Here is a 19,568-nt window from a genome sequence, read left to right on the forward strand (position 1 = left end):
AAGAATGAAGGGACATTTGCAATTTTCAGTTTCGCGGAATCTAGTGATTCATGAAAGGTCATTACTAATGCCTCCGCAATCTCTTTAGCTACCTCTTTCAGAACCCTGGGTGTAATCCATTTGGTCCAAGTGATTAATTTATCTATCTTCAGACCTTACAGTTTCCCAAGCATCATTTCCTAAGTAACAGCAAATGCACTCATGCCTGCCCCCATCTCAAATTTCTGGCATACCATTAGTGTCTTTAACAATGAATACGGACACAAAATACTTGTGTTTGTCCGACATTTCTTTGCTCCCAATCCTGTCTCTCCAGCATAATTTTCCAGCGGTCCGATATCCACTCTTGCCTCTCTTTTACTCCTTAGTATTTATCTGAAAAAACTTCTGTTATCCTATTTTATATTATTGGCATGCTTATCTTCATATTTCATTTTTCCTCTCCTTGAGGCTTTTTAGTTGCCTTCTGTTGGTTTTTAAAAGATTCCCAGTTCTCTAACTACCCGTTAATTATATTATATGCCACCTTTTACATCCTTTGTCAGCCACAGTTGGATTATCCTCCCTTTAGAAACCTTCTTCTTTGGGATGTATTTTGTGTCTTCCCAATTGCCCCAGAAACTCCAGCCATTGATGTCCTGCTGTGATCCCTTCTGGTGCCCCCTTCTAATCAACTTTGGCAAGCTCCTCCCATGTCTTTAGAATTCCCTTTACTCCATTGTAATACTGATACATCTGACTTTCTCTTCCCCCTCACAAACTGCGGTGTGAATTCTATCACATTATGATCCCTGTCTCCGAAGAGATCCTTCACCTTTAGCTCCTTAATCAAATCTAGTTCAACGCACAATATCCAATCCAGAATTGTCTTTCCCATAGTGGGCTCAACTACAAGCTACTTTAAAAAGCCATCTCATAGGTATTCTACAGATTTAATCTCTTGGGATCCAGCACTAATGTGATTTTTCCCAGTCTACCTGCATATTGAAATCCCCCATGAGTATCGTAACATTTCCCCTTTTACACGTATTTTCCATCCCCAGTTGTAATTAGTAGCCCACGACTTGGCTACTGTTTGAGGTTCTGTATGTAACTCCTATCAGGGTCTTTTTAACTTTGCAGTTTTTTAACTCTAACCACAAGGATTCTACATTTTACAATCCTATGTTAGCTCTTTTTAAGGATTTGATTTATTTTTTTCTTAACCCGCAGAACCTCCCTACGGCTACCAACTACAGTATTTGGTATATTAGATATACCATAATTTATTTTATGATTCTTTGTTGGTCTTCAGTGTTGTAGTTGACTCATAAAAGCCACTTTAAATATTGTTCATTTTGTAAAAGGGGTTTGATGTGCAAATCCATTGACGGTTGGGTTACATTGGGTACATTATAGAATTAAAGCAATACCAAGGGAGTTTTTAAATGGCACACAGATCCAGAGATCTGGGCGTACTTCTGACCTCTCGCATTGTGTGAATGGACTTCTCCCTGTGAGTGTGTGGATGTCTTCCAGACGCTCTGCTTTTCTTCCACACTCTGAAGAGGTGTGAGTTGGTAGGCTTTTAAATCCGATAAATGTACCTCATTTGCTGATTTATTCTAGGTAGTTTTCATACTTTAAAACAATTTTCTTAAGTTAATTTACCAATTAAACTCCCGTCTTAAAAAAATATTACCAGAGAAGACATTTTGTGAAAATGCTTAATTTTCATTGAAAATAATTTTTATAATAACGTGCTGAACCCTTCTCTGGATTGCTACTTGTTATTGGAATTGGGATATAAAATCTTAAGTGGAAATAAATTGTGCTGCAAAAAAAAAGGCAAGGACCTGGGAAATGGCTAAGGCTTGTTGAAGCTTCATACGCTTGCTGCTTGGGTAGATAGCGCCAGAGCAACTTCCTTTGTTTTTTTTTCTCATTTACCGGTGTCTCAGAAAGCTCCCCTTCCCTCAGAGAATATTGTCAGGAAGTCTGAATAAATCATTTCCTTCCAGGGAAGGCAGGAGGAGATCTATTACACAGACTGGCCTCCTCATGCAAGCATTGTCAAGCCTATATGCTTGAAGCATCCAATAGATATACTTTAATGTTATGCATGATAGTCACTTTATATACAAATGTTGTATATTTAAAGCTCGACACAATCTGTGACTTGGTGACAACATGTCAGTTGTCTATGAGCCAAGATGTGAATTGTTACTTACCGATATAATAAATTATATATGTCTTGAAAACTGCTCCCAATTAGACCCTAATGTAGTTTTGTGAATGGTGGAATTAGTATTTTCTTTCTCCCTATAAATCCCCAAGCCTTTCTCTTTATTCCATGGTCCACTGCCTCTCTTATCCAATTCCATCTTCTTTAGCCCTGTGTCACATCCACCTATTACATCCTAGCTTCTCGCATCATTCCATTTCCCTCCTGTCTCATTTTCCTTTTAATCTGGCTTCTGCATCCTTCCTTTCCAGTGAAGGGTCTTGGCCTGATGTATCCACCCGCTGTTCTCTTCCAAAGACACTGCTTGATTTGCTGAGTTGCCCCAGCATTTTGTGTCGATTTAATTGTAATAGCTTTGAGCTTTAAATGTTTTCCAACGACTGCAACAGTACTAAAATTATCAGAAACTGTATTATTGTTCCAAATACATACCTACATCCCTTTTATATATAAAAAAATGAAGTTCCCAGAAGTTTAGCAGCAGAGTTGGAATTGCACTCTGTAATAAACCTTTCAATAAATGAATCCAGATTAATGACCTAGAATTGTATCATAACAATTCTGGAGAAAAAAGAGCAGCTGAAAATAGGAATGGATAAAATTGCCATTTTCATGTTTCTCAGTGAAATATCGACCTTTAACGTTCTCATGGGGGGTGGGGTTTCACCAGCACTTGAACTATGCTTCTAATGTAGAGCTCCCTAAATGATATTAACAGTAGTGCACTATCCAGTTTTAATCTTCATGATAATTTTTCATCCTCACTTTTATGAAAAATTACTTTGAATTTTTTTTAACTTAGAGAATGATCAGCTTTTGCTAACTCCATTTACTGGTCTCCTACCAGATTTCCCCTGGCTCTAGCCAGCCTTGGAAGGTTGCCAGAGACAGAGTGTATACTTGTTCTTCACCAGAATGCTCAGGTGCAGATTCCACTGAGTCCCTCGTAGTACTGTTCCTATTATTGTGGCATTCATTTCTGAAGCATCAGTGTTCTTCAGCAGCCACATCTGTTGCTCATATTGTGTATCTGTCCCGAGTTGTCACAGTCTGGAATATTCTCCTTCAACCACACTTGCTCTCTATTATAGACCAAGAGATACTGCAGAGGCTGGAAATCTAGACCAATACCCACAATGTGTTTGAGGAGCTGAGCAGGCCAGGCAGCATCAGTGGATGGGAATAAACAGTCGATGCTTTGGGCTGAAACCCTTGACTGTTTATTCTCATCCATAGTTGCTGCCTGACCTGCTGAGTTCCTCCAGCACATTCTGTATACTGACCCTCCATTATCTCTTTTGGCTTGTTTGAGAAAATCCACCTAAACTTTTGGTCACCCTGCCTAATACCTGTTTCAGGCTAGCATTCTAACAGTTTCTGCACCATTGGTCTGAATTATGTAGTTTATTTCAGAAAATTCATTCAGGTTTGTTTGATAGTCATTTTAAATTCTGATACAAAGTGTAAGTAAATGCATCTTGACTGCAGATGCCAACCTTCTCTGCCAATTTAATGGTTGATTTAGTCTGTTTGTTAAGGCAGGTCTGTGCTGCACCCAAACGCATTGTGACCTGAGATGAAACTGGTGTTGATTAATCATTTTCACATGAACCAAAGAGCAGAGAAAAGCTTGTCTTGCATACTGTTTATACAGATCAAATTATTACACGGTGCATTGAGCTGGAATAAGGTAAGACAATAACAACACAGAATAAAGTGTAAAAGCTACTGAGAGAATGCAGTGTTGGTAAGCAATGAAGCATAAGGTAGACTGTGAGGCTGAGAGTCTGTCTTGTTGTACGAGAAGTACATTCAAAGTTCTGATAACAGTTTAAAGAAGCTGCCCTTGAGCCTGCCGGAATGTACACTCAGGCTTTTGTACCTTTTTGCCTGATGGAAGAGGGGAGGAGAGAGGATGTACAGGGTGAGAGGGGCTCAGATTGTGCTGGCTGTAAAAAGTATAGGCAGAGTCTGTAGAGGGAAGGCTGGTTCCTGTGACGCGCTGAAATGTGTCCATGACTGTGCAGTTTCATGTGGTCACATGCAGAGCAGTTGCCATGCATTTAGACAGAATGCTTTCTGTGGGGCATCAATAAAAATAAAGAGTTGACGGGACATTTAAAGTTAAAGCATTCCAAGCCTTCGAAGGAAATAAAGGCATTGGTGGTTTTCTTGGCCATGACATCATTGTGATTGGACCAGGGCAGACTATTGGCGATATTCCTATCTAGGAACCGTTCCAATTGTTATTGGCATTAAAAGTCTACCTCCATGACTTTTGAGATGAATGGCTTTAACCCAACAGCTATCCTCTCCTTCATGTCGAAGGGTTATTCATTGAAACATATTAAGTTGAAAATGCAATGCAGGGATTTGTTAAGTCCGCTGGGGAGCAACAGAAATTGTTTTTGTTTTGATTCCTTATAACTGCAGTTTATTTTCTTTTAAGGTGTCTGAGACGGTGAAGAACATGGGAGTTGATATGAAACAACATATAGCAAGACTTGATGAGATCTTCACACAAAAAATGGAGTTTATTTATTCACTGAAAATGTTGCAGCATTTGGCAGATGTAATTATCTCACAGCTCTCTGGCCTCCCAACATGGAATGATGTCAATTTGAATGTGGCAGAAACAGCCAATGAAATTGGCTACATTGAATATTACAGGTAGGAATTAACAAGAAATCTCATTAAAATAATTTTATATGGATTATTTATTTCAGATTAAGTGACAGTCTCAGGTGCTTGATCTTTCAAATGAAAATTCACGACTAGTGCTTTGGGTAATTACTCAATCCCTGGAAACGGGGATTTTTTTTGTAGTTTAAGCAGTATCTACAACTTTGACACTATTTAAGCTGGCCATCGCAAGAGAGTAACTTTGTAATATTTAAATAAGCTGCACTGGTGCTTGGCATCTATTCAAGAGATCCTAATGCATTTTTTGTTTCGTCATACTGATCCCATCCCCCTCCCTTATGTGAGTCAATTAAATATAGAAATGAAATACAGTTGAAATGAACATCTTATGGATAACTAATTAGTACTATAAAAGAAATCTGCAAGGAATAGAATGGAAGTCTCATTTATGCCAAACTGTGCTGTGATTTACAATGGTTTCAATGTAGCACAACGGTGGATGTATGGAATAATTATTTTTGGGTGCACAGATCTTATTAATTTGTTTATGACCTAAGAAGCCATCTGACCAATTTGCAGATTCCAGTCCTATATCTGGATTTAAATCCGCTGAGAAACAGGAAGTACTGGTTTTGCAATAATGTGGAGAAGTAAGCCTACAGTAACATCTCTTGAGTTGCTGTCAATGTCTCCCAAAGCTCAAAAGATTACAACACTGGGTAAGATCTTTTAAGCTAACTTCCAAGTGCTGACAACCTTTAAATAGTCATAGAACATTACAGCCCATCAAGTCCATGCCAAACCATTAATCTGCTGAGACAAATCGATCCGCACCCGGTCCATTGCCTTTCATACTCCTCCCATCTGTGTTTCTATCCAAATTTCTGTTAAATATTGAAATCAAACCCACGTCCACCACTTAAGCTGTCAGCAAATTCCACACTCTTCACCACCCTCTGAGTGAAGATGTTCCCCTTAATCCATGACCTCTCGTTCTAGTCTTACCCTTCAGTGGAAAAAGAGGCTTACACTGACCCTATCTATACCCCTCACAATTTTGTATTCCTCCTTTCAAATCTCCCCTTATTCCTCTATGCTCCAGGAGAATAATGTCTTGACCTATTCAGTCTATCCCTATAACTGGGGGGGAGGGGGGTCCTCAAATCTTGGCAATTTTCTCTGCACTCTTTTAATCCTATTGATGGCTTTCCTGTAGGTAGGTGAACAGAACTGCACCCAATACTTCAAATTAGGCCTCACGTGCAAATAGTTACAATCGCATTTGTTCATTCAATTCCTTCATCTACCTATTGTACACTGTCAAATGAAGGCAAGTTGAAGTGGGGTGACACAGTGTATGGATAATAGCTTGCTGAGATGGTTCAGAGTTTATGCGTTTTACAGTAGACTTGTCAAGGAAATGAAATGTGGTTGGAATTAAAGATCCTGTAAATCTGAAATAATAACAGAAAATGCTTGAAATGCTTGACAAGTCAAGCAACAGATTTAATGATCAGGTCAAACTGGGGAAAGGACTTTGACCTGAAGCATAACTCTCGCCATTTTCTGATTCAAATTGACCTGTTGAGTGTTTCTATCATATTGTGCTTTAATTGTATGTGAAATGTATTTATCGGGGTACTTATTCAACAAAATAAACTTTGGATTTATGGTGCCGAATATGTTTGGGTGAAATTGAATGAACAGGATTCCATTCTGAAGCCAAATGAGCAGCATGTGCAGTCACGTATTGCTGGCTCAACAGTTCAAATGTTTTGTCTTTTAGGTGACCCTTAACTTAATTCTAATCTCAATAGAATCAGTGAAATGGAAGTAATGCACTGGGTTCAGGCTGGGCAGAGGAGTGAGGGAAAGTTAGGTTATCAGTGGAGATAGAATGTAAATGAAAATGTGTACGTGTAATTCAGCTGCTCCTTCTCTCATTAGGTTTGTGTATTTTTTCTATTTTCCTGAACAATAACATGAATAAGTGATGTCAGTGGTGAGAGTCTCATTCTGTTTCAAGCTTTAGTTTGGTTTTCTATGGCTGCTTTTCAGCTGTATCCAGTCTCAGTAATTAGCCAGTATCCCAAGGAGTGGAAAAATCCACAAGACTAGAGGCTGACAGAGATGAGTCAGATGGATGAGCTAGATAGTGGTGTATGCAATACAAAAAGAATTGGAGAAAATAATAGAGCAAAGGGAGCTGATTTCTAAGTATCAGAGCATCTTGTAGCAGATTTGATCCGGACTGTCCAATAAAGGACTTGAATAACATGGATTATAGTTCCTGATTGGAACTTTGTGTTCTTGGAATTTTGGTTGCAATTTGTCATTTAGAAGGATTTTTTCTTTGTTATTTCAACTGTCTTACATTAATGGGTTTCTGTAGATTAAATTTTAATATTTAGTTCCCTATTTGTCACAACCTTGCTAAAGTGCTTTTATAGAAGGCCACAGCTGAGAAGAGCCATAATTTAATTTTATTCTGATTTAAGCAGCACCATAGTTTGAAAGCATATTAACAAGCAGCTGCTAAGGCAAATTAGAATAATAGATTTTCAACCACTGCAGAATAAATTTCATGGTTTCATTCAGAGTTCTTCCTTTTCCCTTTGTAATTTCATTAAAAGCACAATGTGCTTTTGAGCTGAACCTTGAACCCGATTTATTGGTATGGTTCTGTTGGGTTTAAAGCAAAATAATCCTGTGCTTCTTGGTCAATAGTTGAGATATCATCTTACATTTGGCAACTTGTTCAATATACCTCACATGTAGATTCTAATTTACAGTATTGGAATGACTATGAAACAAGTACTGTGACTTTGGGGTTCTCATTGATTTTCTGAGTGTACAACAGAAAAATTTTCACTGAAAAGATGATGAAGATAAATGTCTGCATCAGCTAATACAGACATGATGTAAAGCATGTTTAAAAAAATACAGTTGTTCACATGTCTTTTTCTATGGTATATTTTAACCTCAACTTCAGTAGTGCAATTTTAACATCTAGTTTCTACACGTTGTGGTAAAGCAATATTTTTATTGACCACTTCAGTCAGAGATATAAGATCATCTGTCTGCCTTCCTTTCACATGAGTCAGCATGGCTCAGCTGGAGTCTGTTCAGCCCCTTAATCTCATGCTGGTACTTTGCAAAAGATTTTTCTTGGTTTCATTCTCCCCTGCACTATTACTATAGCCGTGCAAGTTTGAAATAAGTTTGGAAACTTTGATCATTTCTACTTTGACTATCCCTTTATATCTCTTACTTAAAACCTTAAATCTGTATCCCCCTGGTCCTTGTACCGTCAGCTAATCTGATCATCTTGTTTGTCTTATGTAAACCTGCTATATTCTTGTATAATTTTATTAAATCTCCTAATCTGAAGGGGATGGTATGAGTTTTTCACGCCAGCTTTATAATTCTCCCTTATCTGGAGAACCAATTGCTGGTCAATTTCTCTGCATCCTCTCAAGGGTTCTCACATCCTTCCCGATCGGATGTAGAACTCTAGATTTGACCTAACCAGAGCTTTCTGAAGGTTCAGCCTAACTTGTTCGTTTTTGTATTCAACACATCAAAATCTGAAATCCGATACACAATGTATTTTGCTACTACTTTCTCAATATGTTTTGCTCTGTCATATGAGCTCCTAGGTCCTTGAGTTCTTGTGCACCATTAAACTTAACTTCGTTAAAGTAATCTCTATTGCAGAATACATCAGCTCACACTTCTCTGTGTTACACAGCATCGGCAACTGTATTCTGCAAGGCTTTTTGTGCCCTGTGGTAGAATTATGGTGTTCCAATTTCAGTATAATTAGCAGATATCCTTAAGCCAAGTTTATACAGTGCCTATAAAAGGTATTCATCCCCCCAAGTTTTCATGTTTTACAAAAAATGACTCTTCATGTGTCAAAGTGAAAAGATATCTCTACAATGTGATCTAAATTAATTACAAATATAAAACATAAAATAATTGACTGTTTAAGTATTCAACCCTCCCCTTTAATATGACACACCAAATCATCACTGGTGCAGCCAATTGGTTTTAGAAGTTACATAATTAGTTAGCTGGAGATCTAGTTTTGGAGACCTGTGTGCAGTCAAGTTGCTTCAATTGATTGTAGTAGAAATACATCTGTGTCTGGAAGGTCCAACTGCTGGTTAGTCAGTACCCTGGCAAAAACTACACCAAGTGACTCCGTGAAAAGGTTATTGAAAAGCACAAGTCAGGAGATAGATGCAAGGAAATTTCCAAGTCACTGAATATCCCTTGGAGTACAGTTAAGTCAGTCATAAAGAAATGGAAAGAATATGGGACAGCTGTAAACCTGCCTAGAGCAGGCCGTCCTCAAAGACTGAGTGAGTGACCGTGCAAGAAGGGGACCAGTGAAGCAGGCTACTGAGAGACCTATGGCAACTCTGGAGGATTTACAAGCTTCCATGGCTGAGAAGGGCGAGACTGCACATAAAATAACTGTTGTCTGGGTACTTCACCAGTCGCAGCTTTATGGGAGAGAGGCAAAAAGGAAGCCACTTTGAAAAAAACTCACATGAAATCTCTGCTAGAGTTTGCTGGAGGCATGCGGGAGATTCTGAAGTCAGCCAGAAGAAGGTTCTATGGTCTGATGAAAACAAAATTGAGCTTTTGTCCATCAGACTAAACGCTATGTTTGGCATAAGCGAAACACCACACATCATCAAAAACACACGATCCCTACCATGAAGCATGGAAGTGGATGCATCGTGCTGTGGGGATGCTTCACTGCAGCAGGCCCTGGAAGGCTTTTGAAGGGAGAGGGTAAAATGAATGCAGCAAAATACAGGGAAATCTTGGAGGAAAACCTGATGCAGTCTGCAAGAGAACAGTGACTTGGGAAAAGATTTATTTTCCAGCAAGACAGTGACCCCAAGCATAAAGCCAAAGATACATAGGAATGGCTTAAGAACAACAAAGTTAATGTCCTGGAGTGGCCAAGTCAGAGTCCAGACCTCAATTCAATTGAGAATTTGTGGCTGGACTTGAAAAGGGTTGTTCCTTCATGGTCCCCATACAATCTGACAGAGCTTGAGCAGTTTGTAAAGAAGAATGGGAAAAATTTGCAGTGTTCAGAGGTGCAAGGCTGATAGAGACCTATCCACACAGACTCAAGGCTGTAATTGCTGTCAAAGGAACACCTACTAAATACTGACTTGAAGGGGGTGAATACTTATGCAATCAATTATTTTATGTTTTATATTTGCAATTAATTTAGATGGCTTTGTAAAGATCTGTTTACACTTTGATATGAAAGAGTCTTTTTCTGTTGATCAGTGTCAGAAAAGTCAAATTAAATCCATTGTGATTCAATGTTGTAAAACAATAAATGTGAAAACTTCCAAAGAGATGATTACTTTTTATAAGCACTGTATCTAAAATGACACTGCTCTTAATCCAAGAGTCCTCAGTTTTCATAACTAGTATTATGGTATATGAAATATGGTATTTCATCCCTTCATCTGTTAGCTCATCCAATAATTCAGATCAGTTATTTAAACATAATCTGCCTTTAGTCAAACACAATCTGTGCTGGTTCTCCTTCATTACCCATTTCTTTTCACTGATTATTGTTTTTAAAATATCATCCACCACCAATATTAAACTGACAGTACTGTATTTATAGGTTCTGCCCAGGTTATAATCATCCATCGAAGTGTTTGGGAGTCTGAGGGATAGATGGGATGGATTTGCAGATTGCTATGGGGCCACAGTGTCACTCTACCTGCTAGGAATGGGGCATTTCCACATCTTCTGTCCCCACTAACTCTTCCCCCCCCCCCCCCCCGTCCCCAACGTACTGTAAAGCTGCAACAATTGGTGCATATTCCAGCTGTGCAGAACTGGGAGCTCTGAGCAGACAAACTTGCTCTCTGAATCTGCGAGGCCCGCTTGTAGCTTGGGATCCCTTAAGCATGGTCTAGATTCTTTTAGTTTAGAAGTTCAATTTCAGTAATGGAGCAGAGCTGGGAACAACGTGGAGCATTAGGTTTGTGGTGATATAATGATCACTTTTGTTCAAGTGTTCTCCCAATGACATTTGGTCAATTTAGCTCACCTCATTCCAGAGTTAGTGATGCCTTCTTCCTAGAAGTATTAAGGACGTAATAGTCAATGAAGTCCTCCAGAGTATATTTCAGAAATCTCTCATTATCTGCTGTTTACTCAAACATTACCACAACTAGTATTTGGGTACTTTAATGACTCTTTTTGGTAGTTGTTGCAATTCTCTAACTTCCTGCAGAAAGAGTGAGTAATGAGATCATCTGTCTATTCCTTTGTCGTTACGTTACTGTGGTCCAGAGAAGGCGGAGGTTGTGAACCGTCTTTCGCAGAATGACTTTTGTGCAAGCTTACAACGTGGAATTTTGCAAATCTTGTGGCAGGTTCACAGACACGTAGGTACAGAGAGTAAATTTAATTTAGTTCTGTGTGTTTTCAGTATCTACGTTCCCATGATGTTGCTGCAAGTTCTTCATTGAACACTCCCTCCCTGTACTTGTGCACATGACAATAAACTCAATCTGATTATAGCATAGAGCAAGAATCAGAATCAGGTTTATTATCACCGGCATGTGATGTGAAATTTGTTAACTTAGCAGCAGCAGTTCAATGCAATAACATAATATTGAAGAGAGCAAATAAATAGATAAGTAAATGAATAGATAAGTAAATGAATAGATAAATTACAGTATATGTATATTGAATAGTTTAAAAAACGTGCAAAAATCAGAAATATTGTATATTTAAAAAAACTGGGGTAGAGTCCAAAGGTTCAATGCCCATTTTGGAATCAGATGGCAGAGGGGAAGATCCTGAATCACTGAGTGTGTGCCTTCAGGCTTCTGTACCTCCTACCTGATGGTAACAGTGAGAAAAGGCATGCCCTGCATGCTGGAGGTCCTAAATAATGGACGCTGCCTTTCTGAGACACAGCTCCCTGGGTACTTTGTAGGCTAGTTCCCAAGATGGAGCTGACTACATTTACAAACCTCTGCAGACTCTTTTGGTCCTGTGCAGTAGCCTCCCCCCTCCATACCAGACAGTGCTGCAGCCTATCAGAATGCTCTCCACAGTACATCTATAGAGGTTTTTGAGTGTATTTGTTGACATGCCAAATCTCTTCAAACTCCTAATAAGGTATTGCCGCTGTATTATTGCCTTCTTGATAACTACATCGATATGTTGGGACCAGGTTAGATCCTCACCCAGGAACTTGAAACTGCTCCCTCTCTCCGCTTCTGATCCCTCTATGAAGATTAGTGTGTGTTCCTTCATCTTACCCTTCCTGAAGTCCACAATCAGCACTTTCATCTTATTGATGTTGAGTGCCAGGTTGTAGCTGTGGCACCACTCCACTAGTTGACATATCTCACTCCTGTACGCCCTCTTGTCACCACCTGAGGTTCTACCAACCGTGGTTGTATTGTCAGCAAATTTATAGATTCTGTTTGAGCTATGCCTAGCCACACAGTCATGTGTATATAGAGGGTAGACCAGTGGGCTAAGCTCACACTCCTAAGGAGTGCTAGTGTTGATGGTCAGCGAGGAGGATATGTTATCACCAATCCTCACAGATCGTGGAGCACATTTAGTCCATCGTGCATACATAAATTTTGAAAGAGCTATACAGTTCGCCCCAGTCCCTGTTCCTTTCACTTAACTTCGCAATTTTTTTTTCTTTTTCAAGCACTCATCAAATCGTGGGTCTGATGTAATGTAAGGTAGTAGCTAGGCCACTTCATTTAAGAGTCCAGCAGGTAGTGGAATCCCGTGCAACTATTTCTTGGTTTAAATAATATTTCTCATCATAGTATAGTGTTTCAAGGCAGTTGCGTGTATCTCATAAGTGAAAGTTTGGGACAGAGGCACATGATGGAATAAGAGGAAAGCGAATAGCTTTTCTCCCTGCAGGACCCCAATGGATCTGCTGAATTTTAAAACCAATCTTAACATTTTAAAGTAACTCTTCATTGAAACATTTTCAAAAATCCAGGATTCTAGTGGAATTTTGCCTGGGGGAGAAAAAGCTACCCAAAAAAAACCCCACGTGATGTGGGTTTATTATAACTAGTGAAAACTGGATTTTCCCAGGGGTGTTTGCTTGTTTTTGTAGAAAAACAAAATCCATTTTAGTCACTTCCTCTTAGTAAATTTCTCTTTCCAGAGTTAAGTATATACAGTGGAATCAGGTTAATTGGGACACATTAGGACCAGTATACTTTGGCCTAATTAAGCAGCTGCCCCAGTTAGAAGTTTCATGGAAATAGTTAAGGTGTAAATAAGACAAATTACTATTTAATTGAGTAACAAATTACCTATTTAAGTGAAATAGAGAACAAATTGACACACTATCAATGCTACTACTGTACTATACAATTGTGTGTTAGTGTGTACACTGCCATGTATGGGGCGTCAAGCAAGGGGTAGCACCTCTCGTGAAAGGGTTTGCCATGTCTGTTATGGGTAGGTCACTCACCTTGGGTCCCCACCGGACACTCAGCTCTCACCCGTGGCTCCAAGCACCTGCTAGCCTGTGACAGCGGCCACACCCCAGAAAACTGCATTGTCAGGCAGTCTAAACCAGGTGAAGGTGGCCGGCAGGTCTCGTACCCTGGTGAAATAAGGACCTGCCTGTCCTCGCATATGGCATCAGCTCTGGCGGACTGGCTGGATCAGATCAACAGTGAGATTCCACAGCCAAGAAGGCCATTCTGCAACGCTCTGAGAAGAGGAGGGGCATGATAAGGCACGGAAGAAGTCATGGTTATCCACTGCAACAAAGTAAGACCCCAGTTTGCGACAACTACTTGTACCATTGGACCCAGACTTCTGAGGTCAAGAGAGTGGAACTTCCCAGTGCAGCAGCTTTTCCACTTTAACTCTCCCCCACTGTCATCGTCAGTATGATGGATAATCAACAATCTGACGAGTTCTTTTGATTGACTGTAAATGAACAAATTTGGCTCATTTGCCTGGTGCAGGTGATGAACTGCCATTGTACAATGCTTTCAGTGGCATCCTCCAAATCTTCATTTTCATTGTAACATTCGAGATGATTGTTGATACTTTCAGATTATTAATATTGTAACTTGTTGTAGTAGTGAATGTTTCATTTTCATTCCTGGCCATTTCCGGCATCTCCAAGTTTGAAAGCTTGAAATCGCAGTGAGCAAAGCAATCCTAAGTTGTCTTGATGCTCATTTCTCGCAAACTATCAGCGACAGAAATCACTACTTTTTGAAAGCAAGCACATGCAAATGATGCTATTTTAAAACTGTTCACTTTATACACAGTGTACTGTCTAAAGGGCACCAAAGTTCATACAACTGGCGCTAATTAGAAACTGTTCGGCAACAGTCTCTAAGTGGCATAGTGTCCCAGATAAATGAAGAAAACCGGGCTATTTTCTTGATTATTTTTTATTCTTTGACAGTCCTCCCAAATAAGTGGCTGTCCTGATTAATGGATGGCCCAATTAACCAGAATCCACTGTATTATTAATGTGGAAGTGTGCCGTAGCTGTGTAATGTAATTTCAGTGAGCAGAAAGGGAAGTTTGGTGGTATCATTTAAGTAGTTTGGGAGGAGGAAGCGGTATATTCAATTCATATGGCACCGTACACGAGGTGAATTGTCTGGGGATCAAAATTCCAATGTTCTTAAAGCTGAGTGATGACACATAGTTGCTGAATTCTTGATCTGCTTATAGTGTGGCTCAGCTATTAATATAATCGATGTCTGGTCTGGAAAACTGGATGGGACAAATCTAAAATTCCCAACAATCCATATTGTGAGAAAAAATATTAATTAAAGTCACCTCTAATTTTGATTTGACTCTTGTTGATATATTTGAGATGCTATATCCTGAAAAACCAGGTGGATGTCTTCTCCAGGAGGTTGCATCTGAAGATGTATAGTGTCATCTTAAATCCTTGTTTTCTATGTAGTACAATTGAAATTTGCACTTCGCTTCTGCATTTCCTCTCTGTTGGTTCAAACCTCATGTCAGGACTTCAGCATTGTATGGAAGTGTGGGGCAAATTTCTATGAAGTAGCTCCAAGTTGTTGGAGATAAATTGGAGTGGGCATAATGTTGGTGTTCCATGTGTCTTTCTCTTCAGATTAGTAAATGAAGTCCTTGAGCAGCACAGGGACAGGTGTCATGGATATTCCCTAAATGATTTTTAAGAGTTTAAATGCTTTAAAAAAAATTTAACAGTAATTTTTAAACTTTATTTGAAATGTTCATTCTTAACTGTCATTACAGGTGGCTGTCTTATCTTCTGCTCCTAATTGTTTACTTGGTTATTTGCCTGGCAGCTTTTCTGGGCTTGGCCAAGCGATCCAGGTGGCTTCTCACACTGTGAGTATCTCAAATCTATCTCACCATGGCTAAATGTTACATTACGTAATCTGTATTGGAAATAAATGATGGAGATGAAGGAACTTGGCTTTTTTTTTTGTGAATGGGTTTCTTTCATTTTAAAGTATGCTATCTTTGATGCAGGATTATATTGATACTTTCTTGCGGGATTTCCATTTTAAAAATGGAGAATCTTGAGCTTTGTTTCTCATCCACTGTAATCTCACCCAAATCAGCAGGGTGCCTTTGGGACAGAGGTGGTGATCTGTCTGAGTAAGAATAAGCCAAAAGAAATGGTAAAGCATCTGTTTCCATTGATCCTCCTCAAAAAGTAACTTTGAGCCACATGCTCGAGCAAGTGTGGAGTGTGAGTCCCAGTGAAATGTTAATCAGTTAATCTATCTTTCTGGGCGGTGAGGCATTACAATCAACTGTAATGCCAGTTTCCAAGGGAGCAATTCCCACACAGATTTACATCAGGTACATCAAATTACTCCAACACTGAAAGCTAGTCTAAAAGGTTGGACAATCTTCTATATTCTATACTCTTGGAAAAATATCAGGGCAAAATGTTCCAGAAAGTAGTTGGTAATGGAGATATTTATTTAGTTAACTCCTACATCAGAATCAAATTATCATTGACATAGGACGTGGAAATTGTTGTTTTGTAGTAGCTGTACCATGCAAAGACATCAAGTATAAGGTATATTACTAAAATAAAAAGTGTTGAGGAAAAAATAGAAGGGGTAGTATTTGTGGGTTCATGGACCACTCAGATATCTGATGGCGGTGGAAAGAAACGGTTTCTAAATTGTTGACTATAGGTCTTTGGGTGCCTGTACCACCTCCCTGATGGCATAATGAGAAGAAAGCAAGTACTGTTTGGTGAGTATCCGTATAGATGGATGCTGGCTTCCTGTGGCACCGCATGTTAAAGATGTCCATGATGGAGCTGGCTGAATGTCAAACTGCAGTCTCTTGCGACCTTGTGCATGGGGGTCTCCGAACCAGACTGTGCTGCAGCCAGTCAGAATATTTTCCAGGATTCTGCAAGTCCTAATGGAGTAGAGCCACTGTTGTGTTCTTCAGGATTGCTTCTATGTGTTGGGCCTAGAATATATCCTCCGAAATGTTGGTGACTGGAACTTGAAGTTGCTCACCATTTCAAACCTAACCTTCAGCGAGGACTGGGGTGTCATCTCCTGATTTTCCCTTTGCGGAAGTCCACAGTCAGTTCCTCAAACACTCTGGTACATTTACAGCAAGCTAGTTTTGCTTCTGTGTTAGTTTTTTTTACCATGAGGGATGAACAGAGAAATGTTATAGAAACACTGAGATCATCATTGTGTCATATGATGTAAGCAAAGTTTTCTACATAAGTGGTTTGCCATTGCCTCCTTCTGGGCCGTGTCTTTACAAGGTGGATGACCCCAGCAATGATCAATACCCTTCAGAGATTGCTTGCCCGGTGTCAGTGGTTGCATAATCAGGATTTGCAATTTGCACCAGCTGCTCATACGACCGTCTACTACGTGCTCCCATGCTTCATGTGATCTTGATCTGGGGGGGGGGGGCGGGGTGGGGGGGTGGTACTAAACAGGTGTTACACCTTGCAAAGGGGTGACCTGCAGGCAAGCGGAGGGAAGGAACACCTTACACCTCCTTCAACCTCTGTGTCCATTTCTGGAGACAAATTATCAACTGACATCTTTTATAAACCTTCCAATTCCCACAGTTACCTTGACTATTGCCACAATAGGTCAATGGCAGATGCAATCTCAATAGCTCTCCACACAACTGTAGACCACCTGTACAACACAAACACCTATGTCAGGATGCTGTTCATCGACTATAGCTCAGCATTTAATACCATCATTCCCACAATTATGGTTGAGAATTTGCAGAACCTGGACTTCGGTACCTCCCTCTGCAATTGGATCCTTGACTTCCTAACCAGAAGACCACAATCTGTGTGGATTGGTAATAATATATCATCCTCACTGACAATCAACACTGGTGCACCTCAGAGGTGTGTGCTTAGCCCACTGCTCTACTCTCTGTATACACATGACTGTGTGGCTGGGCATAGTTCAAATATCATCTATAAATTTACAGATGATGCAACCATTGCTGTTAGAATCTCAGGTGGTGACGAGAGGGCATACAGGAGTGAGATATGCCAACCAGTGGAATGGTGCCACAGCAACAACCTGGCACTCAGTGTCAGTAAGATGAAAGCGCTGATTGTGGACTTCAGGAAGGGTAAGAAGAAAGAACAGATACCAATACTCATAGAGAGATCTGAAGCGGAGAGATTGAGCAGTTTCAAGTTCCTGGGTGTCAAGATCTCTGAGAATCTAACCTGGTCCCAATATATCGATGCAGTTATAAAGAAGGCAAGGCAGCGGCTATACTTCATTAGGAGTTTGAAGAGATTTGGCATGTCAACAAACACACTCAAAAACTTCTATAGATATAATGTGGAGAGCATTCTGACAGGCTGCATCACTGTCTGGTATGAGGGGACTACTGCACAGGACTGAAAGAAGCAGCAGAGGGTTGTAAATCTGATCAGCTCCATCTTGGATACTAACCTACAAAGTACCCAGGACATCTTCAAGGAGCGGTGTCTCAGAAAGGCAGCGCCCATTATTAAGGACCTCCAGCACCCAGGGCATGCCTTTTTCTCACTGTTACCATCAGGTAGAAGGTACAGAAGCCTTAAGGCTTAATAGCCTGAAGCCTAAAGGCAGCAATTCAGGAACAGCTTCTTCCCCTCTGCCATCCAATTCCTGAATGGACATTTAACCCTTGGACACTACCTCACTTTTTTAATATACAGTGTTTCTGTTTTTTGAACTTTTCTTAATCTATTCAATACACATATACTGTAAATGATTGTAATTATTTATTATTATTATTTTTATTTTGTTTATCATTTTTTCTATATTATGTATTGCATTTAACTACTGCTGCTAAGTTAACAAATTTCACGTCACCTGCTGGTGATAATAAATGATCCTGATTCTCACTATACCTCTTTCCACCCTGTCTGCTGTAAAAATGCTATTCCCTTTTCTTCCTTCATTTCCACCATGTCTGTTCCCAGGATGCAACATTCCTTTCCAGGATATCAGAGATGTCCTCCTCCTCCAAAGAATAGGATTTCCCCTCCTACCCCATTGAGGCTCCTCACCCACTTCTCCTCCAGTTCCCGAACATCCGGGCTCACCCCATTTTCCTGCTGCCTTAACAGCGATCAAGTTTCTCTTGTCTTTGTGTACCACCCCATGAAACTCCACAAACAACACATCATTCTCCGCAACCTTCGCCACTTCCAAAGGGATCCTACCTCCAAACACACCTTTACCTCTCACCACTTCTCTGCTTCTGTAAGGATCACACCCTCAAGTGTTTCCCTTGTCCACTCATCCCTCCCCGCTAATCTGCCTCCAGGCACTTAACCCTGCAGGCGGCCCGAGTGCTACAATTGCCCGTTCACCTCCTCCCTCACCCCCAATAAGGGTCCCAAGCAGTCCTTCCAGGTGAGGCAACACTGCACCTGTGAATCTGCTGGGGTCGCCTATTGTGTCTGCTGCTCCAGATGCAGCCTCCTCTGCGTTGGTGAGACCCGTTGTAAATTGGGTGACTGCTTTGTCAAGCACCCCCATTCCATCTGCCAGAAGTGGAACTTACCGATGGTCCAACATTTTAATTCTGATTCCCATTCCTGTTCTGACATGTCCTGTTGTGCCATGATGAGGTCATCCTCCGGATGGAGGAGTAACATTTTATATTATTTCTGTGTCGCCTCCAACCTAATTTGACATAAATATTGATTTCTCCTTCCTGTAAAAATAATTCCCTCCTCCTCTCCTCTTATTCTGTTCCTTACTCTGGCCTCTTCCCTCTTCTCACCTGCCCTCATTTACCCCAGGTCCCCTCCACTTTTTCTTTCTCCTATGGCCCTCTCTCCCGTCCTACAGATTCCTTCTTCTCCAGCTCTTTAACCTCCTACCCACCTCGCTTCACCTATCACCTTCTAGCTATTTTCCTTCCTCTCCCCCCACCCTTTTCCAGTTTTGAAGAAGAGTCTCAGCCCAAAACTTCGACTGTTTATTCATTTCCATAGATGCTGCCTGACCTGCTGAGTTCTTCCAGCATTTTGTGTGTGTGGTTTTAGGATAACGATTGGTTGAGAAAAAAGAAAACATCTTTTGCTCTTTACTCCAATTTCCAAACTAATAGCAATTGTAGAGATGTGTTAATTCCATTCAGTAATAGTTATTTTCTG

At 40.3% G+C, this 19,568-nt stretch overlaps 1 protein-coding gene across 3 annotated transcripts in view; it reads left to right on the top strand.

Annotated features, from left to right (window-relative positions):
* Positions 1-19,568, top strand: part of ttyh2 (tweety family member 2) — a 119,157-nt gene that overhangs the window by 58,126 nt on the left and 41,463 nt on the right. For 2 of the 3 annotated variants that reach the window (XM_059948562.1, XM_059948561.1), the window contains exons 4-5: positions 4,674-4,894; positions 15,179-15,274. In XM_059948562.1, the coding sequence (XP_059804545.1) occupies positions 4,674-4,894; positions 15,179-15,274 (317 nt within the window). Of the gene's footprint in view, positions 1-3,897; positions 3,915-4,673; positions 4,895-15,178; positions 15,275-19,568 lie in introns of those variants that run through there. The other variant, XM_059948564.1, reaches the window with a different exon arrangement.

Source organism: Hypanus sabinus, chromosome 23 (genome assembly GCF_030144855.1).
Source record: "Hypanus sabinus isolate sHypSab1 chromosome 23, sHypSab1.hap1, whole genome shotgun sequence".
Classification (NCBI taxonomy): Eukaryota; Metazoa; Chordata; class Chondrichthyes; order Myliobatiformes; family Dasyatidae; genus Hypanus; species Hypanus sabinus.